The sequence below is a fragment of the Numida meleagris genome, chromosome 1 (genome assembly GCF_002078875.1).
Source record: "Numida meleagris isolate 19003 breed g44 Domestic line chromosome 1, NumMel1.0, whole genome shotgun sequence".
NCBI classification, from domain to species: Eukaryota; Metazoa; Chordata; class Aves; order Galliformes; family Numididae; genus Numida; species Numida meleagris.
In genome coordinates this window covers 3247300-3267801 of record NC_034409.1, presented here as the reverse complement: position 1 = coordinate 3267801, position 20502 = coordinate 3247300, and the positions used below count along the sequence as shown (strand labels likewise).

The 20502-nt window shown below is 40.1% G+C and overlaps 1 protein-coding gene across 3 annotated transcripts in view; it reads left to right on the top strand.

Annotated features, from left to right (window-relative positions):
- MKLN1 (muskelin 1) overlaps positions 1-20502 on the top strand; it is a 109619-nt gene that overhangs the window by 33791 nt on the left and 55326 nt on the right. For 2 of the 3 annotated variants that reach the window (XM_021384311.1, XM_021384312.1), the window contains 4 exons: positions 1686-1878; positions 9691-9768; positions 10976-11041; positions 18468-18580. In XM_021384311.1, coding sequence (XP_021239986.1) covers positions 1686-1878; positions 9691-9768; positions 10976-11041; positions 18468-18580 — 450 coding nt within the window. Of the gene's footprint in view, positions 1-1682; positions 1879-9690; positions 9769-10975; positions 11042-18467; positions 18581-20502 lie in introns of all 3 variants that reach the window. The other variant, XM_021384313.1, reaches the window with a different exon arrangement.

Here is a 20502-nt window from a genome sequence, read left to right as displayed (position 1 = left end):
TACTATGCTATCAGTCAAGTACCAACTTCTATGTTGCATCATGTGGCCAACCTGCCAATAATCATTGCCTGTTTTATAAGCCTGGTTATCATGAGAGGCTCAGTAGAAGTACACAAAGTCTATACACTTAGTCTAATGGCCAAGTTACAGGAGCTGAAGATGCAGAACCTTGTTATTAGAGACATACATCTATCCTTTTGCTTGCTATCCCTTGGAGCAACAAAGAATCTAAGGTGATGACTAATGCAAGTGAACGTTTGCTTAAAGTCAGTGTCTTCAGTATCTCTTAAAAAAAAAAAAAAAGAAAAATCCAGTTGTGCTCTAAAGCTGTGTTTTAGCTTTAATACTCCTCTGTCAGTGTGTTGCACTTTTATTGGTATGTGTCCTTGGCCTTTTTCATGTGGGCTGGGAACTGATTTTCTAAAAATGCGCGGTTCTGGTTATTTGCAGCTGTATAATACTGATGGATTAAGAACTAAAAATATAGCGCATGGCCGTGTTTCTCCTTAGCTGTGTTTCAGTTTGAGATTCTTGCTATGGAGCCGTTATTTCAGAAGCACTAATTTGTTCTGAATGTCGGTGTTAGTTTTCAGGCTTTCAGAAAGATTCCCTTCATTTAAATTTCATAAACGCAACTTTCAGCAGCGGCATCAGTTTAAAAATAAAATCTTTTATTTGTATTTTGATCGCTCTTAGAGATGCCGAAGTTGGATTTGTTTTTCACTGCACTAAGTGATGCACGGTAAAGATGAAAATCAAGAATTATACGTTTTTAATGCTCTAAAGCTCGGGTTTGAGGAATCTACATGAAGGAAGTGGTTCTGGATGTCTGAACTACTTATCAACATACAAATCTGTGTCACTTACGCATATTGTTAGCAGCTTTGAATATGCAGTGGATGACTTGGTACGTTAACTGCGTGAGCTGTAGTTCTTAAATAGAATTTACTACTTCCTCATATTTCTGTGCCTTCATTTTTGATCCAGTGTGGGTTTTCCTAGCCTTCCTCACTCTCCCACCATTGAGTGGGAAACGGACAGCTTTGGCTAATCTGTAGTAGGAAGGCAAGGGTTCCACTTTAAGACTTGTTGGGAATATTTTGAAGGTAAAATTCTGGCATGCGTGTAAATACTTGCTGTCGTTGATTCGAAACCCTCACAAAGTTGCAGGATTTGTGGTTAGCCGTACGTTCTGCTTTTTCATTTCAGGAGCGACGGTCATTACGACTATTTCTATTCTAATGTTTTTTTTTCTTCTGCTTCTAGAAAAGCTGTGACCCACTTACTCTTCTAAATTATTTTGTTACATAAGAGTCATACAATCAGATTATGTAACACTGATAGCGACGGCTTTTTCCTGCTCTGTATGCCGTGTAGGCCTCAAACAGCAGGACCAAGCAGATGGGGGGGAAGTAGTGGTCACTTTGGAGATCTGGGACACTGCAGTCTCTTCTTGTACGCCTATGAAATCGCATTCATGACATGAAGCTGTATGATTTCTATACTGTTGAAAAGTAAATGTCTGCACAGCTTCTAATGTCTTTGGTAGTGTTCCTCTGTAAGCTCATAAGCAATTTGTGTGCAGTGTGTAAGATCCCATCTCCAGGCTGACTCCTAGGTAGACGCCAACAGTGCTAGTAAAAGAAAAATCTGCATGTCTCATAGGTTTTCTTGTGTTCCAGTAGTACCGTGAACAGGAAGCCATTCGCCTTTGCCTAAAGCATTTTCGTCAGCACAACTACACTGAAGCTTTTGAGTCGCTGCAGAAGAAAACCAGGATTGCTCTGGAGCACCCTATGTTGACAGACCTGCATGACAAACTAGTGTTGAAGGGAGACTTTGATGCTTGTGAAGAACTGATAGAAAAAGCTGTGAATGGTAAGAATCGGAGGCGGTTGTGGATATTAAAAACTAAACAAAGGCACTGAAGTGTTACTGCTTTCAGTATTAATGTACATAACAGTAGAGTTGTCTACTCCATGTGCTATTTCATAGTGTGGTGTCCTACCAAGTTCTGGGTTTTATATGCGTGATGTAAGCTAAAAGTTAATTTATGAAATAACTTATCACAACTATGTTTGGAGCCACTCTTTCCCTTGAAGACGACAACTTGATGAATTTAAGAGTGGTTAAAGATGCACTTCATGCAAGTGGCTGGCAAGCTGGAGGTGGGCATGGCTATCAGAAGTCACTGGAGTGATGAGCATAGAAAAGCAGCAAGGGAAACAGAAGTGTAGAACTTGTGTGTTCTCAGTAATGATCTTTATCGTGATTTCTGGTTAGTACTTACCACTTGGTTGGTATTTCAGCAGAACTTCAGCTGTATTTGAGAATGCTGTCTTTGTCTATGAAGAAAATACTCCCTGGAGGATGTCTTTAGAGAAGTCATGATGATTGGAAGCAGAGGCTGTCTTCACTTACCGGTTTCTTTGTAACTACTATTAATTTTTTACTTGGAACCTTTCAACTTAGAAGCGCTGTTTGTAAACAGCTTTCATCTCCTAAGGTGGAGGAGATTTACTTTCTGTTGATAGAATGAGATACAAGAATTGAGCTTTTGCAGTGAAGTGTCTCCAAAGATCTGTGCAGTGGTTTTGGATTGCAGTTTGATAAACAGAGGTACTCTTGCCTGTGGGTGTCGTGCTTTTTGACTACGCGCAATTGCTATTCATGGGAAAACCTGTACTGGCATAAGAGATCCTTGTGTCTGTGGAGTTGGCGACTAAGTGGACCGATTTAATGGGTGTCTGGCGCCAAAGGCTTGTGTTGGTGGTTTTGTTTTTGTTTTGTTTTAAATTCTGGGGTAATCAATCATTTTGAAATATCTCTTAGAGTAAATAGCAGCATATGTGATTGATCACCTCTTGCTTGGTAAAACCACTGAAGTTGCGAGTGGTTCTTAGGATATGATAGAAATGATAGATTTAAAATCAATGTTTGTCTTCCATGAAAATCACAATGCTTTCGTGAGGAAGCACGACAGAGCACAATTTTAGGGAGTTTACTGCAACAGGCTGTCAAAAAATGCAGTAAATGGCTTTCTGTGAGTTTTGACAGAAGTCTTCTGAACTATGTAAGCAGAACAGCTTGACTCTGCCTTGTGTTGAGCTCCCTGAGCAGCTACAAGCATTGAGCCTGAGAAATGACTGCGTTCATCCTTGTCCTTCTGAGTGCTGCTTGTCCTCCTGAGATGTAGTAGTGTTGTTGGCTGGGAAGGGAGTGTAAACAGCTTCCTGCAATGCAGAGGCATTCTTCAACTGGCAGCTTCCTGCTGAATCTAAGAGCATGTGAGGGTTGCAGGAGGAAAGAGCAGCGGGGAGCTGTGTCTGGCTCTTGCTCTGTCTTTGCGGTGTTACTCGAAGAAGAGAATGTCGGAGCTTATGAGCCCACCAAACTGAGACAGAGGGATGCTATATGCTGATGGTTATGATCTTGCCAAGCGATCAGTCTGTTGCCTTGGCTGTGGCTTCATCTCGTCAGTGCCTAGAGGCTTTCCTCTTTCCACCTCATTCCAGGCTGTAGTAGAAGCTGTTTCTTGAATGGAATTTCACTAGAGATCTAGAATGTGCTGAATGAGGTCCCTCAAAAACTGACCTTTTTTTCCATGGGCACTAATGAATTGAATGTTTGTGGCTTTGTTTTGCCCTGTCGCGTATTAATTCATTTCACCACTTAACATGTAGCATACTGAATTTATTGCATCCAGCAGTTTCCCCTAGGACTTGAACTGAGGAGGTGCTTCTGTGCTTCCCCAATATATTGAGAGCAGAATTGCTGTCTCCAGTGCTCAACTTTACCAGGTGTGGAAGTACGAACAAAAGACTTCCCTGGTAGAAGATTCCAGGTCTTGTATTGTACCGACAGACGGACAGACAATTTGATGTGAATAATCCTCCTTCCCTTGTTCCTGTAATCATGTCCCTTTTTAGAGGCTGGAGAACTTTGCATCTCTTAAGCAACCTAGAAAAATAGTGTGGTTTGTTTTATCACTCCTTTTTTTGTTCCAGCAAGTACGGAAACAAATATTTTTAGCAACACACTATGGGTAACTTAGCAAGAGAGTCTCCAAGCAGCAGAGTTATGTTTCCTCACTGTTTCTGAGGGACAGAATAATATGCATGGGTGTGTTTATATTGCTTCCTTTTAATCTAGCTAGCTGAAGTTAAATGTCAGTGTATGCATCTCCCGTTGCTCTGTTGCTTATCCTTAATGATTTTGCTTGTCTTTGAATACATTAACCTGCCTTCCCCATCCTTCTGCAATTCTTTTTGCTGCCTTCAGCTTTTGTACCCGTTTAAAGCTCTATCACCTCCCATCACCCTTCAGTGAGAAGTGATATCTATCTCAAGACACTGAGGCCGCATCCCATATTTGCTGTAAGATGGCAGAACTTTAACTGGGTCAATCCCTACTCAGGACTGTGTGTGCCCTGGCCCCTTGCTTGGTGGCACTGGTGCTTGTGCTGCCACATGGTAAGTCAAGTCAGGAAACTGATCCAGCTACAATGGGGGAGAGGGCAGGAACTAAAAACACGTAACTGCTGCTGAAAGAGTTTGTCCGCAGTTATACCAAATGTCTGTCAAAAGGGAAGTAGTTGAACATGTTTGGTGTCTCACAGGTGGGTCCTTCCCTTTCTTGGTAGGATGGGAATAGATGTTTTCGGTCTTCAACGCACTTTCCTACAGGATCTGCTCCCTGTGGTCCTCCACAATTACCTGTCCTTGCTCTGTTCTGGGTGTCTCTGAAGCTCTTCTGTTTGAAAAAAGCTTGTTTGCACCCAGCACTTCACTTTCTTAGTAGCTTGGTTGTGCAGTCTCCTAGCTTACTACTGAATTTTGAAGGTGTGGGTTTTATAACTGAACTCTCCACTGCATTTTCCTGTCAAATAGATGCAGATTAACTGTAGTTGTGTGTATGATGAGTTAGTGTAGTTGAAGTGTAGAGTTAATTGAGATACACAGATTCTTAAATTATCCCTGTTATGGAACAGTTTGCTCTTTGAACAGACTGAACATGAATATGTGAACTGCTGACCTCTTGCTGATCTGAGAGTTCATTGCCTTAAAGGAACCAACAGAGCGCAGTGAGACTGACAGTGGTACTGCTTGCTCCATGCAGCCTAAGATTTGATTTATAGAGGCTAATATTTGCGGTGGTAGGTATTTAAAAAGTGAAACGTGATACATCTTTTGCAGGCTATTTCCATAGGCTTAGTCATGTAGAAAAAGTGTAGGTGGTCAAGAATTAGTGCTAGCAGAGCTAAACTCTTGTTCTTTTGCATTGCTAATGATGAACGCTGTCTTCCACCTCACATCACCAGATGATTTCTTTTGAGAGCTCGGTGGCAGGCAGCCACACTTTTCCCGCAGATTCTTTTGACTTGTGCATTAGACTTAGAAAACGGGCAAATGGAAACTCTGGCAGCTGCCTGACTTCCTCTCAAAAATAAAAGGTTCCTTAAATCTCAGCTGGTTCACAGACTTAGTTCAAATGCTTCACATTTGGATTCATTCCTATAGCTTTCAACCAGCCTATATTATTGAAGAAAAAAATCTGCTTAGTATTCCTACAGAGAGCATGAGGAGTGCAAATTACTTGGTGAACTGGTGCAACTACTGGAGGCATGGAAGGCTGCTTGAAATGGATTGAAGATCTGCTAGGTTTGCTGCATATTAGTATTCCAGAGACCCATTTGTTCTTACTGGCAAGTCTTCTATCTGTATGAATACATAAACTACGTGTCAGCAGATAGTCTATCTGCTGACACATTGGCCCCTTACAATGAATAAGGTGGTGATTTACAGCCCAAAGGCTCAAATGTCTCCCAAAACTTGGGGTGTACAGGAACATCTGTATTCTCCTGGAAGCTGTTGACAGACAACTTAATTTTAACTTCAGATACTTTGGGGTTCATGTTTGAGAAAGTATAGGCTGGTTTTCTGCTCTGTGTTATACTGGGACACATGGAGGAGAGAAGCTTGCTAGGGATCCAAAGCCTATGGTGAGTAGATCATACAATTGTAGAATCCTAGGGGTTGGAAGGAACCTCTGGAGATAATCAAGTCCAACCTCCCTGCTAAAGCAAGTTCCTTACAGTAGGCTGCAGATGGTAAGGTTTGTGTAGAAGCAGGTGTCTTGTTGGAGAGCAAGCCTAGCATCCTGATTTGCTCCTCTTATTAAGAGGAAAGTAAGAGGATGTCACCATTTTGAGGCTTGAAAATTCGTGTTTTCTTGTTGCTTTCACATCTTAAGGAAATTACATGGTGGCTGGACTCTTGTCTGATGTCATTTTTTTCTGCTTCAGCTTTTGTATGGAAGCATTTTCTGACTACAAAAACTTTATTTTTTTACTGTACAAAAAAAAGTCTAAAACCCCCTAGAACCCCCAACAAAACAAAACCACAAACTCCAGAAGTCATGGACGAAATGTGGTTTAGAAGTTTTTTTTGTGACGTTAGTTGTGAAGTGAGTAGATTTCAGTACTTCTGGAGGTGCGTGCTGTCTAAAATTAAACTTAATCCAACTTTTACTTGTTTCTGACCAGCTTCACAAAGTTAAATATTTTGATCTGCAGTGTTTGTTTTAATCTGTTCTGGGTAATGTGTAATTGACAGACAAAATTAAGCCTTCAGTTACCAGATGAAATTTACTAAGCTTCAACTATTGTGAAGTTCGTGTTGATAAATCCAAAATGCGTCACAAGTTGTTGCAAAGTGTTTGTAAACAGTACAAAATGAAAGTACCATCTCTGGCTGCAGTTCTACAGAGTAAACATGAACATTGAGATGAGAGACCTCAGGACCTAAGGAAACTACTTCCTTTAAAAGCTTGCACTTAACACTTTTGCTACAGTGAGCTTGAAATTTATTTTAAACTAGCGATTCTTTGGAAACAGCTGACAAACATAAGTAGGCCTGGATCTGATCTTCAGTGCCTTGCAGAAACTTTGGAGACTTTTTGGTCAGCAGCTCTATCCTGGCAACAGACACAAGGAGCATGCTAGAAGTCTGGCGTCAGATACAGAATCCACCTAGAAATCCCTTTTTTCTTTTTTTTTCCTTTTTCTTCTTCTCCCTGTGGTGTCAGACAGGTGGTGATTCAGCTCCCAAAACAAGCTGCTTCTGGTTTGCGGTGCAAGTAGAATGAATGTGGAACTGCTCCCAGCAGAAAGAAACATTTCTGGGAAGCAGGCTGGAGTGTTTCCAAACCAATGTCCCATGGAAGACAAGAAGCATTATTAAAAGAGGCTGAAAGCGCAGTAGGGGAGAAGTATCATATCTTGACAAGTGCAGCCTGTGGGTGTTGAGCATGGGAGAGAGGTTAAATCACCCTTTCAGATCATATGTGGTGTAATTCATCCTCTTGAGCTATTTATGTCCAATTATCTATTGGCTGCCATAGGGATAAATACAGTTTTGTGTTCGGTCTTGAAGGCCGAAAAATGATAACCAAAAAGCTGAATTTCTATTTAAGTTTGTGGCTAGAAAAATCTGACTCAATATGGAGTTGCTTTCAGCGCATACGTTTGTTCTGTTGGAAGTTGGCTTTTCCGAATCAGAATTCGTGAAATCTCAAGCTTCCTGTGTTTTATTCCACCTTTATTAATCTTGAAGAAATCTGAGTAAGAGCCGGAGTCTTAAAACCGAAACAAACCATTCTACATATGTAGAACTTCTGAGTTTCCTCAGTTACCTAATGCTGGGAGAGTACTGATGTTTTTGACCGTAAGACAGGTGAGAGTAAAATCTGCCCTGCTTTAACAGAGTAACTAATCTGAAAAATTTGCAGAGCAGAGTTGATGAAAGTTGAAAGCGGTTTTGTATTTTAAGACCAAATTCAGTGCCTTTCAAGAACTCCTGAGCGCCTTTAGTTTTCCTATTAGATGGTTTCTAAATAGAGTATTCATCTTCTCCCAGGAAGTCCTTGCTGGCTTGGGTTCTAATTAAAACCTGGATTTCAGTCGTGACAAAGTACAGGATGCCAGGAAATGCTCTAAAATATCCTCTGAATGTTGTGTCATGCTTACCTAAGATTCTTACCTTTTTTGTAACTAAATAGGTGCATGTGCAGTAAATAATGATCTTCATTTTTGTCTCTGTGCCCACCAAGGGATTTGTATAAATAAATGGAGGCATTCAGAATCTGTTACATTCTTACCTCAATGCCACAATTACTGGGGTTGGAAGAACTGAAAGGTGTTACACAGAAGTTAGTAATTTCATTTTTCCTTTCTGTGCTGAGGAATATAAAAGTGATTCCTGAGCTAGTTTGCTAGGTCTGATTCTAGTGAAGAGCAAAGCAGTTAGGAACACGATTAAGGATTTCTGAATGCGTCCTACACTTGACTGAGCAGCCGATGTGCAACGTTCTGTTTCATTACAGAGCCATGTAAATCTGTCATTGGAATTCTGGTTCTGCTCGTGTTAGTTATTACAGCACTGGTGATGGAAAACTGGCTGTCTGAACTCACTTTTCCCCCCCCGAGTACTGTATAAATGGAGTACAAACGCTTGTAATAAATAGCTTATGTCTTGAGATGGTGGAATATAGGCAGGGGGGTGCTGAGGAAAGCAGTGATCAGGAGGCTGGCCATTAGCAGTCTAGTAGTTTGATATACTTGCAGAAAATTAGGGAGTTTTTCTTACTGAAGTCATTCGAAGACTGATACAAACAAGTTTCCCCCAGTGCTTGCTTAAGCTCTTCTTAGACTGAAGGAGAAGAGCTTCAAAAAATCAAATATTTTTCTGGTAAATTCATGACACGTGTAGAGCACAATTAGGAACTGACCTCTTGATACTGAGCAAATTACATCTGGTAGGTGTATAGGGGGAGAGAAGAATGCACGTGGAATGTGGCTAGAGTGCTGCAAGTTACTGCTGCTTGCAGAAATGCTGCAGTTGGCATATCTGGCCAGTGACCTGATGTTTCTTCTGTTTCTCTTCGTGCTTAAGTCTCTGAAGAGAATATAAACAATTTTGTTTTTCATCCAGTGCTTGGTTGTCCCGTGTCATAGCTTTTAATCTGCTTTTCTTTCTCAGGTGGAGCGCCAGAGATACTACCTGACCTAGTTTTAAATTGGCATGTGTTAAAATGGTTGAATTTTACATGCACTGACAACTTCTCTTTTGCTTAAATAAGGGGGTGGGACTCTATTCTTAACTAAATACACCACATTGGAGATTTATAGATGATTGGCATGACCTGGCAGTCAGACTGTGTAATTATTGATTGATCTAGTAATGAGTACTCTTCTTACTGTAGTGCTTCCACGTTAAATTCATTAGCAAGTTTAACAAATTAACTGATGTATATAGAGAATTTAAATAAATTGAAGACATCGTAGTATCATTAAGGTCATCTAGTCTAACTGCCAGCTCTTCACCACCATGCCCACTAACCCATGTCCCTCAATGCCTGTAAAGGCCTAACAGAAATGACTTTCTGACTTTCTGGAGTGTGCTTGGTACGTCTCAAACACTTGCAGTGCAAGGCCATCACCATGACAACCAGTCAGAGGTTATCAGGGAGGTATTGGAGCCCATTCTCTCGTGGGACAGTCCTGCATTGCTGACAAACAGGCATGCCTTTTGGAAGAGTATACTAGATTGACGGCTTTAGAAGTGATTTTTTTTTTTCTTTTGCTATAATGGAAGTATAAACCTTTTATACAGCAAGAGTTTTGTTTTGCAGATGGCTTATTCAATCAGTATATCAGTCAACAAGAATACAAACCTCGCTGGGGACAGATTATCCCCAAAAGCACCAAAGGTAAGGATATTTTCTTAAGCTATAGTCCCCATACTGCTGGTTCTTTCATATTCCTTTCTGGATATAGAGCAAGACACTGATGCAAGAAGGCCTCCTGTAGGACAGCTGTTCTGGGGAATGGTATCATCTGTGAAACATTTTCCATTCGTCTGCAAATTAGTGAAATGTAACCTGGTCTCTGGTTGAGTAAGGTGTGCTTCAGGAACACTAGCTGTCACTTCAAGGATAACTAGTCATTTCACAAGTGAAACTCAAACTGTAAGTTACCTGTAGGACTGGGTTTAAAGCCTGGAGTCAGCTTAAAGGGAAATGTAAAGCAAGAGTGGCAAATAGATGCTTTATCTTAACGTGGAGTATTTAAAATTTGCAGCGTTATCTTCTGACATTTTCATCTTTTGTACAGTAAATCTAAACTGCAGAATCTGTCATGAAATGTTGAGAGTCATGTAACAGCAGCTTTGACTACAAAGGACAAAAATCACTGTCATGCAGCAGCTGTAGCATTCAAAGTGCCAGTCACCAAATGTGGAGCCCCATACCCAGACCTCTTGGGAGGGGTTATGTATGAGTATAAACAGACTTATCTTCCAGTAGAATGTGGGTTATCTTTCTAATATTGCTTCCTTGTCCTGGACGTTTAAGAAATCTGAAGTGGCTGGAAAACTACTTCAGTTGGGCAGTTGGAATTCCCTTATGTGAGAACAAATAATTGGTGCAAAGCTAACTGTTATATCCATACCATTAGCCCTTTGCTTCCCTCCCTTGAGTACAGTGCTGTGTCGTTTGAGTATCTGTTCTCACTTGTCTGCCTTCAGGCAGCATTGGGTGAGAGATGAAAAGAGAGCAAGAGATTTTCTGTGTTCCCACTACTGGAAAGCTTCAGAGGTAGCTCACATCTCATTTGTGTGGACCTGCATGCTTCAGGAACTCTGAGGATCCTTTGGAAGGCTCCTAGAATTGCAGTAGTGTACTGTATTCCCTTCAGTTATTTATTGGATCAGTCAGCAGATAACTGTACAGTTTTATATAGAATTCTATAATGTGTGGAAGAATACCACCTGAAGAAAGTGTTGAAGTTTAAAAAAGATGAGTTAAGTTGCCCCGCTTTTGTATAGTACTTTAACTATACATGAAGTTATAACACCTTAAACAGAAAAGATACAACAGATGACATTCTCCCATTCCTCTTCCTGTTTTTTTTTAAAAGGTGATGGGGAAGACAGCCGACCAGGGATGAGAGGAGGCCACCAGATGGTTATAGATGTTCAAACAGGTGAGTAGTTACTGATTTTCTTAACTAATTCAGTTACTTAATGAGATTTTTCACGTAAGGATTGCAAATATATTCTTCTGAGAATGCCTTAATTTTAATCTTTGGAGAAAATTTAATGATTGCATTTAATACTTTCTTTGCCTGGAGCTATACTCCAATTGCTTTCCCCACCCACTACTTCCCTGCTAAATACCCCCTTCAGGCCTTTGACTTCTTGCTACTTTGCTAAGAAACCGAGAACAATTGGTTTAAATAATTTGTCTTTCTTCTCCCTTTCGAGCAGATGCTTATACAAGAGAAGAGAAATTAGAGATGATTATTTCCCTTATCTCTGCTTTGGAATAGCACTCAAGCAATAGACCTGATGTGCTGGAATATTCCTTGTATTTTGATTAGAGTGGCTTGTAACTTCTGCTATTTTTGTGCGAGAAGTTCCATTTAGATATAATTTACTTGATGCTTTTTATGAAAATGCTTTCAATAGCAGTTTAAAAAATGGTTCAACCTCTATTTTGAAGAGCCCATAAAGAGAAGAAAGGAAGGTATAGGTAACAGTTTTGATGAACTCTGTACTCTATAATTTTCGGTAGCTTTGTCTTGCTTTTATTTAATCAGATTTCTGTGGTGCGTCATTCCTGACTAAAGTGACTGTTCTCTTAAGCTTCCCTGCCTGCATCTTTGCTAAACAAATAATTTGTATGAGTAATGGAGCTTTTCTTAGGAAAGGAGAAACAAGATCAGGGCTGTCAGTAACAAAGAGGAATACAGGGTGGCAATGAGGGAGCTGGCAAAAATTGCCATAGCTGTCTCTGTTGTGGTCATATGGAGAGCGATTGAAGCATGTGACAGGATAGTACCTTCAAGAGTAATTTGCTAAGTCATAGTGAACAAGCAAAAATGCAGCAGTCGCTGCAGTCTTTGGCTTTTACTCAATGTAGTTTTTGCTCTAGAGGAAGCACTCGAGTTATTTTGTATAGGAAAGCAAACTTTTTTTGGTGGAAGAGATTCATTAGAATAAAATGCTGCTGGAGGATTCCTGGCGTCTGCCTACAAAAGAAGCTGTGAACGCTCCCTAGTGGTCTTAGTGAGTAAGTAGCACTGTCTATTTCACAGGCATGCCAAAGAAACGTGAAGCACGTCAGTCTGGCAGTGACAGTGCTTTAGAGCTGCTGAAAGCAATAAAATGATGGTCAGATGAGTCTTCATTTCCATTTCTGTCGTTTTCCTTAAGTCTCATTAAGAATATCATCTCTGCATTTCGTTTAGGTTATCACTCTGCTTCAAGAAAGCAGTATAAAGCACCGATTTTCTTTTTCTGATTCTTTTTTTATCCTCTAATTGCTTAAAACTGGTTAGAGAGCATCTACAAAGAGTCTCAGGGTGCAAGAAGTGGGTTCCTATGTCACGTTAGTCCCCTTTTGCTGCAGCTCTCCAGCGGTGGCAGGATATGTTCCTTCAGAAAGTTTTTCTATGGAGTATTAGGAAGTTTGGGAAGTTGCCCTTACTTTTGCTTCCAGGCCCACTGAGGCTTGTAAAAGCTTGTATGTTTTTGAGATTAAAAGCTTTGCCATGTAATTTAACTTACGAACGGGCCAGGGAAAGTTCTTGGTGCTGTTTGCATTCTTAAAACCAGCTGCTGCTGACAGCTTGAGTTTTCTTTTGAACATAGGTAGCATTTAATGAGACTGTGGGAGTTTGGCCAGTTAGGTCAGGATGTGTTTTACAGACTGGAATTGGTCTCCCTGGCCAGCCATGAGCAAATCAAATATTAATGGAAAAAGGAGCAGCAGCACACTTGCAGACATCATCCGTTCCTCACCCACGCACTTGCTGAGCTGTTTTCCCAAAGATTTGTGGAAGCTGAAGAATAAGTTCTTTTGCATGCTTCCTTAGATGGGTGAAGTGCTTATCAAAGATGAATATTTTCTTCAACTTTAGTATTTTGGAAACAAACTTGAATACTAAAATCAGGCTTACATCAAAACATCAGAACCTTCTTATTACATAAAAGTAGTTAGTTTTGGAAGGAAACTTTAATCTCTGATGCCCAGATCTGCTGTAACTGTGGATATAACCGCAGCTGGTTCTGCTTTTTGATTAACCTCAAGGATATATTAACCAGTTGCTACTGATTACAGTAATAAACATTTATTTTTACTAAGTTTTGTATAACACAGAGCCTGCCAGATGCACATGTGTTAATGTCAGTATAGAGGATCTGGGCTGGTAAGTAGTTGAGCTAGATCTTGAATTACTGATAGTGATTTGGTCTGCTGAGTCTCTTGCTTATGGTCTTAGTTTCAGGTGGAGTATAGTTTAACTTGATCCAAACTGTCTTTCAGCGTGTTTTATCTTCCTATTAGAATAGGCTGAAAGTAACTAAAAGAGCAATTATGGCATCTCTGTTGGCATACAGTAACTTGTAGTGGTGTAGCTCACTTCTGTCTGATGTTCATACATTTAATACTTGCTGCTGATGTCTCCAAATAAGTATAGTGTTCTTTGTGCTTTGAAAACCTTTTATAGCATATTGAAATGAAGACACGGGCATTTTGGAGTGTTGAACTTGTCTTCCACGTAGAAAATTTGGTAATCATTAATTCTCAGCAGTTTTCTCCAGACTTGTATTTTCATTAGCACTCAGACTGGAATGATTCTGGGTGGCAGAATTAGGAAGCTGTTCCTGGTGTGCTTGTAGAGAAACATTTACTATGAGGCATTCCTAGCTGCAGTTGGAAACTGCTGTTGCACGTGTTAAGACTCTAGACTGTAAGTGAAAACAGAAGGATTATGTTTCTGCTTCTCGTGTGAGGTACTTGCCTTACGTAGCTCTTTGTATGAGAGGCTTGAGAGTTTTTTGCGCCTTTTCTGAGGAAGGAGGAGTGTTAGGATAGTCAGAACCCGGGTGTATAGATAAAAAATACAAACAGAAGCACTCCCAGAACACCTGAAGTGCAAAAAACCCCAAAGCTGCGTAAGGGCATTTTTTGTTAAGCAGGCTCGACACCAGTCATGAAAACCTTGTACAGTTTATGTAGATCCTGGTGAAACATTCAAGCTCTGAAGAGCAGGCTTGTATATAACAATATTGCTTCCCAGATGCACTAAGTGCTGATAGAATGACTGCCCCAATGCAGTTCCGGAAGAGAGCATGTTGACATCCATTTAGCGCTGGTTCCTTGATTAACGTAGCTTTGATTATGACCCCTCAGGACTTCCTATAGTTCAGTTATGACACGTTTTGAAACGGCAACTCAGGAAGAAAGTGAGAACAGCTGAGCAGAGTGCCACTTTCAAGTTAGAAGTTTTTGATCTACATTTTAGAGGAGTCCTGTGTTTTGGGTGTCTGGCTTGTAATTCCCTAGGTAAGGTGGAGTTTCTTGGTCTGCTCCTACAGAGCAGTTTTATGCGAATTATATCGTCGTCTGTAAAACTACATAATTTATTTTGGTAACAGAATGATGTTTTTTAGGATTTGAAAAGAAAACAAACTAGTAGTGAAGTTATTCTATTTAAAAGGCTCTTCAGTAACTTATCCTAATTTTTTTTCAAGGTTCATCGTTATTTCATTTAGATAAAGCCTCCTTATGTTTTCTGTCTAGCCTGTGTTAACTTTGTCTGTTTCTCCTAACTGTGGCAACTGAAACGTATTATAAAGGAAAATATTAGTGAAATGATCCTTATCAGTGTTTGTGCTACCTCTGCTAAGTCTCTGAAGCGAAATTAATTTGTTGTTTCGGGTGTATGTTATTTTGCCTTTCCTTCTGTGGGAAGGAATTATTTCATTCTGTTAGATAAGTGAAAAGGGATCAGTAGGTTGGGAACAGTGGGCGATTCAAAACAGTGGGCACAGAATGCCACAGTATATGTAGAGATGGTGAAACTATCTCAAAAGAAACGTGGAGCTCTGAAAAAGATGAAGCGAAAGCAGCAGACATGGGGAAGGATGCTGTTTTGCCTGGGGAAAACGTGTCTATCCATAAGATATTTTATTTAAAGACAGGACTTGTGTACAAGATGAAGAGATCTCTGAAACAAAACACAGATGGCTTCTAAGCTCTGAAATACAAACAGCTGCTGCATCCTGGAGGTTACTCAACTTCGTGGTGCTTTCACATTTGAGAAGATGACTTTGTGTGCATTGTATGCCTACCCAGACTAGCTAGAGCCTGAAAAAATTGTAGCCAGCCACCATCTGCACTGAATAGTGATTCAGAAACTGAGTGGTGTTCAAGTAAATTCAACATCTGTCTGTATATTTGTGCTCAGTGTGCTCCTTTACAAAGAACACGATGCAGCTTGCAGATAGCTGAAGAAATGTGTGGAGAAAATAGACATTCATTTCGGAGGAGAGGATGAAGAGCAATGGACACAAATTGCGGCAAGGGAAGTTCCAGTTAGCTACACAGAGGGGAAAAAAAAAAGCACTAAAACAATAAGAAGTGATCCAGATATTATGAAGAATCCATCCTTACAGTTCTTCAAAGCACATCTCGACGCTACCTGCTTTGTTGCTGAAATTTGCTTTACTGTGAGGGGTTAGAAAGAGGACTGCGGCAGATTTCTAGAAGTCTTACATCCGAAATCATTGATTAGTTTAATAAGCCACCAGCATTGGAGAGTGTTCATTGCCCTGATAAAACAGGGATTCTGCAGTAGACCAAGCTGATTTGATCAGCCTGCCCTTAGCAATTTGCCGTGTTGCATCCTGATAGGAAAACTTGCTGTGCCAGAATCCCATCTAAGACTTCACCATGCAGCGAAGACGGAGTTAAGAGAAGTTAGAAAAGCTGACTTTGTGAGCATATCCAAGCCTAGGCCGAAGCTCCCACAGGGTTTTTGGGATTTAACAAGGACTGGAGAAGGCTGCTGTATGTACTCGTCTGAGAAATGGAACTTGCAGAGAGGTTGTCAGGACATATGTTAATTTTTTCAGGGTATGTTCTCTGATACTTTGTTGAGGAGCATTCTGGCACCTTCTAGTCATCTGGAGAGCAAAAGAAGTGAAGAATTTAGACATTACAAAACCACTTTTGAGTAAGCAAGCAGTTGAGAAATATTTGTAGAACATATTTAATTAGAAGTATTGAATTTTGGTACAACAGTCAATGTGAAGGAGATAAGGATAAGATGCTGGAGGAGGAATTTGATGTTCAAAATGTAGCTGGCAAAAGCTTTGGGTAGATGTAACTATGTATTTCTTGTTGCCTTGCAGGTAGATTTGAAAAATTCTTCCAGTCTGTCCCTGAAGCAGAACTGAATTCTGCTTTAATAAAGCAATATTGATATTGCTGTGTGACATACAGCTATGATGCATCTTGACTTCCCTAGTGCTATTAAAGTGGAAATAATTATACCAATGTAAGACTGCTGTTTTCCCCTCAGGCTTCACACTCCAGCTGCCTGAAAGCTTGTAGTCAGTTCCCTGTGTCTGACCTCCTCTTCGGGCATATACTGATGCATTGTTTAGATGTTGTGGCAATACCAGGGAGTGCTGAAGTTGTCATCTGGGTCTGGCTTAGTGGGTGCTTTCCTTGGAAAAAGTAACCCTTCCTGTGAAGTCTGAATTGAAAAATAGACGGAAAGGTGTGATACCAGTTGCGAAAGAGGGAAGTTGAACTTCTGTTTTGAAAAAACAAGTGCTATCCCCCTCCCCCCCCAGCTAATTTTTCCTTATAATTTGGGAGAACAGTTGTGAACTTCAGAGCTATTGAAAAATGGTTTTTCTTACGTTACCAGTAGCAGATGAATTTACATATTAAGAAATGTTTTTGTTAGTTCTGTAAAGATTAAAAACGATGGTCATTCTGGGTCTAGATAGTGATGGAGTCTTTCTTTCATCTCGACTATGGATTTATGGCAAGATAAAGAAGAAATTTGGTGTACAGTTCATGTATGCTCATGTTATTGCTGTTGCTTGTGGAATGTGGGGATGCTCACAGTTCACACTGTGTAGTTCTACCCCTTTTTGGTGCTCATACACCACTTAGTTCTGTCAGCGTGATTTAGGTATTTTTTTAAAATCTGAGTTTTCATCAAATTCATTCAGATTTGCTATTAAATTTCATCTGAGACAACAAAGCCTTTACAGGCAGGCATGACATTTTGGCAAGGCCCCAGTAGGATACTTAGCCAGTGCCAAATCTTTTATTTTTCTCAGCTATCAATGAAGCTGTTGTGGTAATGTGGGTTTTGTGAGCTGTGAGAATTTATGTGCACAAAGGGACCTGCTCTTAGCAGGGAACACTGGGAGCCCTGAGTCCAGGAGGAAGGGTAATTAAAGTTAATGAACCAGGGTAACCTTTCCATGGTGATGACCACTATCCTGATGGTAGGTAAGGGTCAGGGACTATTCCTGTTTTATAATCACACTTCTAGCTCTGCTCTTTAATTGGTCTTGGATTAAAAATTGGCCATTACCTTCATAATAGAACTGGCTCGTGGATTTTGAAGAAGTTTTTAAAGCTCTATGATTCTTCAGTGACTCCTTCTTCTTGGACTTGGTTTTGTGTTGTGTTTATGCAGTCTGAAAATGAAGTATTTTGAGAATTCAAGACCAGCTAGTGATGTTACTATAGTGGAAGTGGCTTAATCATCCCTTGATGTCATAACAGAGACTTCTTCCTTACATGCTTCCCGTGCTGGAGGCTTCATTTAGTTTCATCAGCAAGTCTGATAAGCTTTTGAACTTGCTGTGCTTGCAGTTTAGTTAACATGCGAATTTAAGGTAACATGCTCTAAGGATGAACCTGGAATGCTGACTTAAACTGTTACTGCTCTACTGACATGCTTTTGTGACATTAGATAAATTATATTATGCAAGCCATTTCCCTTGAAGAGGATTTCATAACTGAAGCAAGTTTTCCTTTATAAGGGATTGACTAAATAGAAAAGGTTTTTAGCTGCTGACTCAGAAATCTTTGTAGACTATAGTTTTGCATCAAGCAGGGAACAGATTTCACTGATAAAGAATAGTAATGACTAATGGCAATGGTGGACTAAGGAAGGGCAACCGATGATGTCTACCTGGACTTGTGCAAGGCCTTTGACATGGTCCTGCATCCATCTCTAAATCGGAGAGAGATGGATTTGAAGGCTGGACTGTTCGGTGGATAAACAGTAGATTGCATGATTGTAGTGCCAGGAGGAGGCTGGTCATGGGTGGTATCCTCTGGGGTCAGTTTTGGGACCGATGCTCTTCATCTTCTTCATCAGTGACCCAGACTGAGCGCACCCTCAGCATGTTTGCAGATCACACCAAGCTGAGTGGTGCAGCTGATGCAAAAGAAGGAAGGGATACCATCCAGAAGGACCTGCATAGGCTTGACCTACAGTCTGTTTATCACAGGTGTTTTGTAGGTATTTCTCTGTTTAAAGACATTCTTTTTTTTAAATAAAATTAATGTGTTCTTCTTTTTTTTATTAGAAACTGTTTATTTGTTTGGTGGCTGGGATGGAACTCAAGACCTGGCTGACTTTTGGGCATACAGCGTGAAGGAGAACCAGTGGACTTGTATATCCAGAGATACTGAAAAAGAGGCAAGTTGTACAGTCATACTGTTAATAATATATGAATTATTGTACAGAAAAATGCCATACTTCTAAAGTGATTGTATAGGTGTATAGCGTGCCAAAATTGCAAAAAAAAAAAGTAAAATCAAACTTCCAAGTTGAGAAGACCTTTGAAATAAGACTTGAAAAATATGAAATGGATGCAAAATTGAAGTGTTAATGATTACTGGGGGGGAAGGTTTATTTCCCAAAAGTAGACTGATGAGCCAAAAATCAGTTCAGTGAGTAAAACATAAATAATGTGATAAGATTGAGCTAGGCTGCCAAAGAAACATTTCGGACCTGATGCTGGTGTTGAGGTTCAGAAAAATTTTTTTAGCTTCTGTCAAAAACGCGAGTAGAAACAGACAACCAGGAGGTGGAAATATAGAGAGCAGAGAGTAACTGCCAGAGGCCATGCAATCCCAGGAGCTTTCATGGCATTCAAGCCATTTTCCTTGGCGCTTTTTTGCTTGGTATTTAATGTATGAAACCTCTGAAATGAATGTAGATTGGGTTATAGGAGGTAACAAAAAGAGTTCCAACCTTTGACTCATGTAATTCACATGACATTTCACAGTACATAGTAAAAATATCCTGTGGTTATTGTGTTCAGAGTTCATTACTTGTTTGTCAGAGTATAACTTAAGTAAATTCATGCAACGTTGTCTTAAAGGATTGAAAAGATTGAGATTCCACCACTTTTTGACACTTAAATTTAGGAATTGATTTTGCCAAGTATTTGTGAAAGGCATAAACGTATTTTTTTCTCTTTTGAATTTTTCCAGGTTCTTGTCACTAGCTTACTTTATGAACTTGAGAACACTTGAATATTGCCATTTTTTTCCTGGCGAAGGTGTTTCGAGGTTGTTACCAAGTAGGACAAATGGCCTTAGCTGAAAATCTCACAGTGAGGCTCTTTCCCTAGCCTTCACATCTGTGTGTCATGTACAGAGTTCTTAATGTTCTTTAAAAAATGTGCAATAACGAAACTGATTGTGGTATTCTAGTGTCAATAGTGCTGTATAAAGGTTAAAAACTGTCCTCATGTTTCGTATCAAGATTTTTTTTCTACTCCTAACCCTTTCATCACTGCTCACAGCTCTGTACTTCTCATGGCTTCTCACATGTTTAGTGATATGTTGTTGAAACTGGATTTGGTCTTTTAGTCCTGTAGGGTCAGCTTATGTAGCTTCTATTTACATCTGGAACTCTGGGTTTTACTTGAAGAAAAAAAAAGTTCTCACTGTTCACCCAAAATTAAATGGGATATGCGTGGCATAATTGAGGAAATTCGGACTTAACTCTTTTATCAACTTCTATGCGAAAGGTAAAACTAGACCATCCTTTCTTTTGATCCAGAAAATAAAGAACCAGTAATATTGAAAACAAACAATAATTTTAACTGCTGCCTCTTTCACTTTTTTCTTGTTTTTGTAGCTACAAAAACATGTGTATGGTTGTCTAACTCAGGATGCAATGTAATAGGGCCTTCCTGTCAAAAGGGGTGACTGTGTTTTCTTCCTGCGCAAACCAGTGTGGGTAGTTCTGGTGTTTCTTGAAGGGGTTCATTTTCTGTGGTTTTTTTTCTTTTGCTGGCATTCTTTCTTATCCAGTTGAGCTTCTGTAGAGCTTGGGAGGCCTGGCTGGGATGCAAGGCGCAAAACAGTGCCAGAAACAGCGTATGTTTTTTCTGAGTTCCTCGTGCCTGACTCTTATCACGGTTAATGCTGGGATGGGAATAAAGGAATATAGAAAAGAACAACTGTGGAGGAGACAAATTTTGGAGGAAAGAAAATTAGATTGCAACGGCAGGTCAAGAAATTCAAGTGGAAGCTGGGGGGGTTGTGAAGGGGCTGAGAAGAAGCAAGGTCTGGGAATTGAGAAAAGGTGAAGGTTGAGTTGAATGC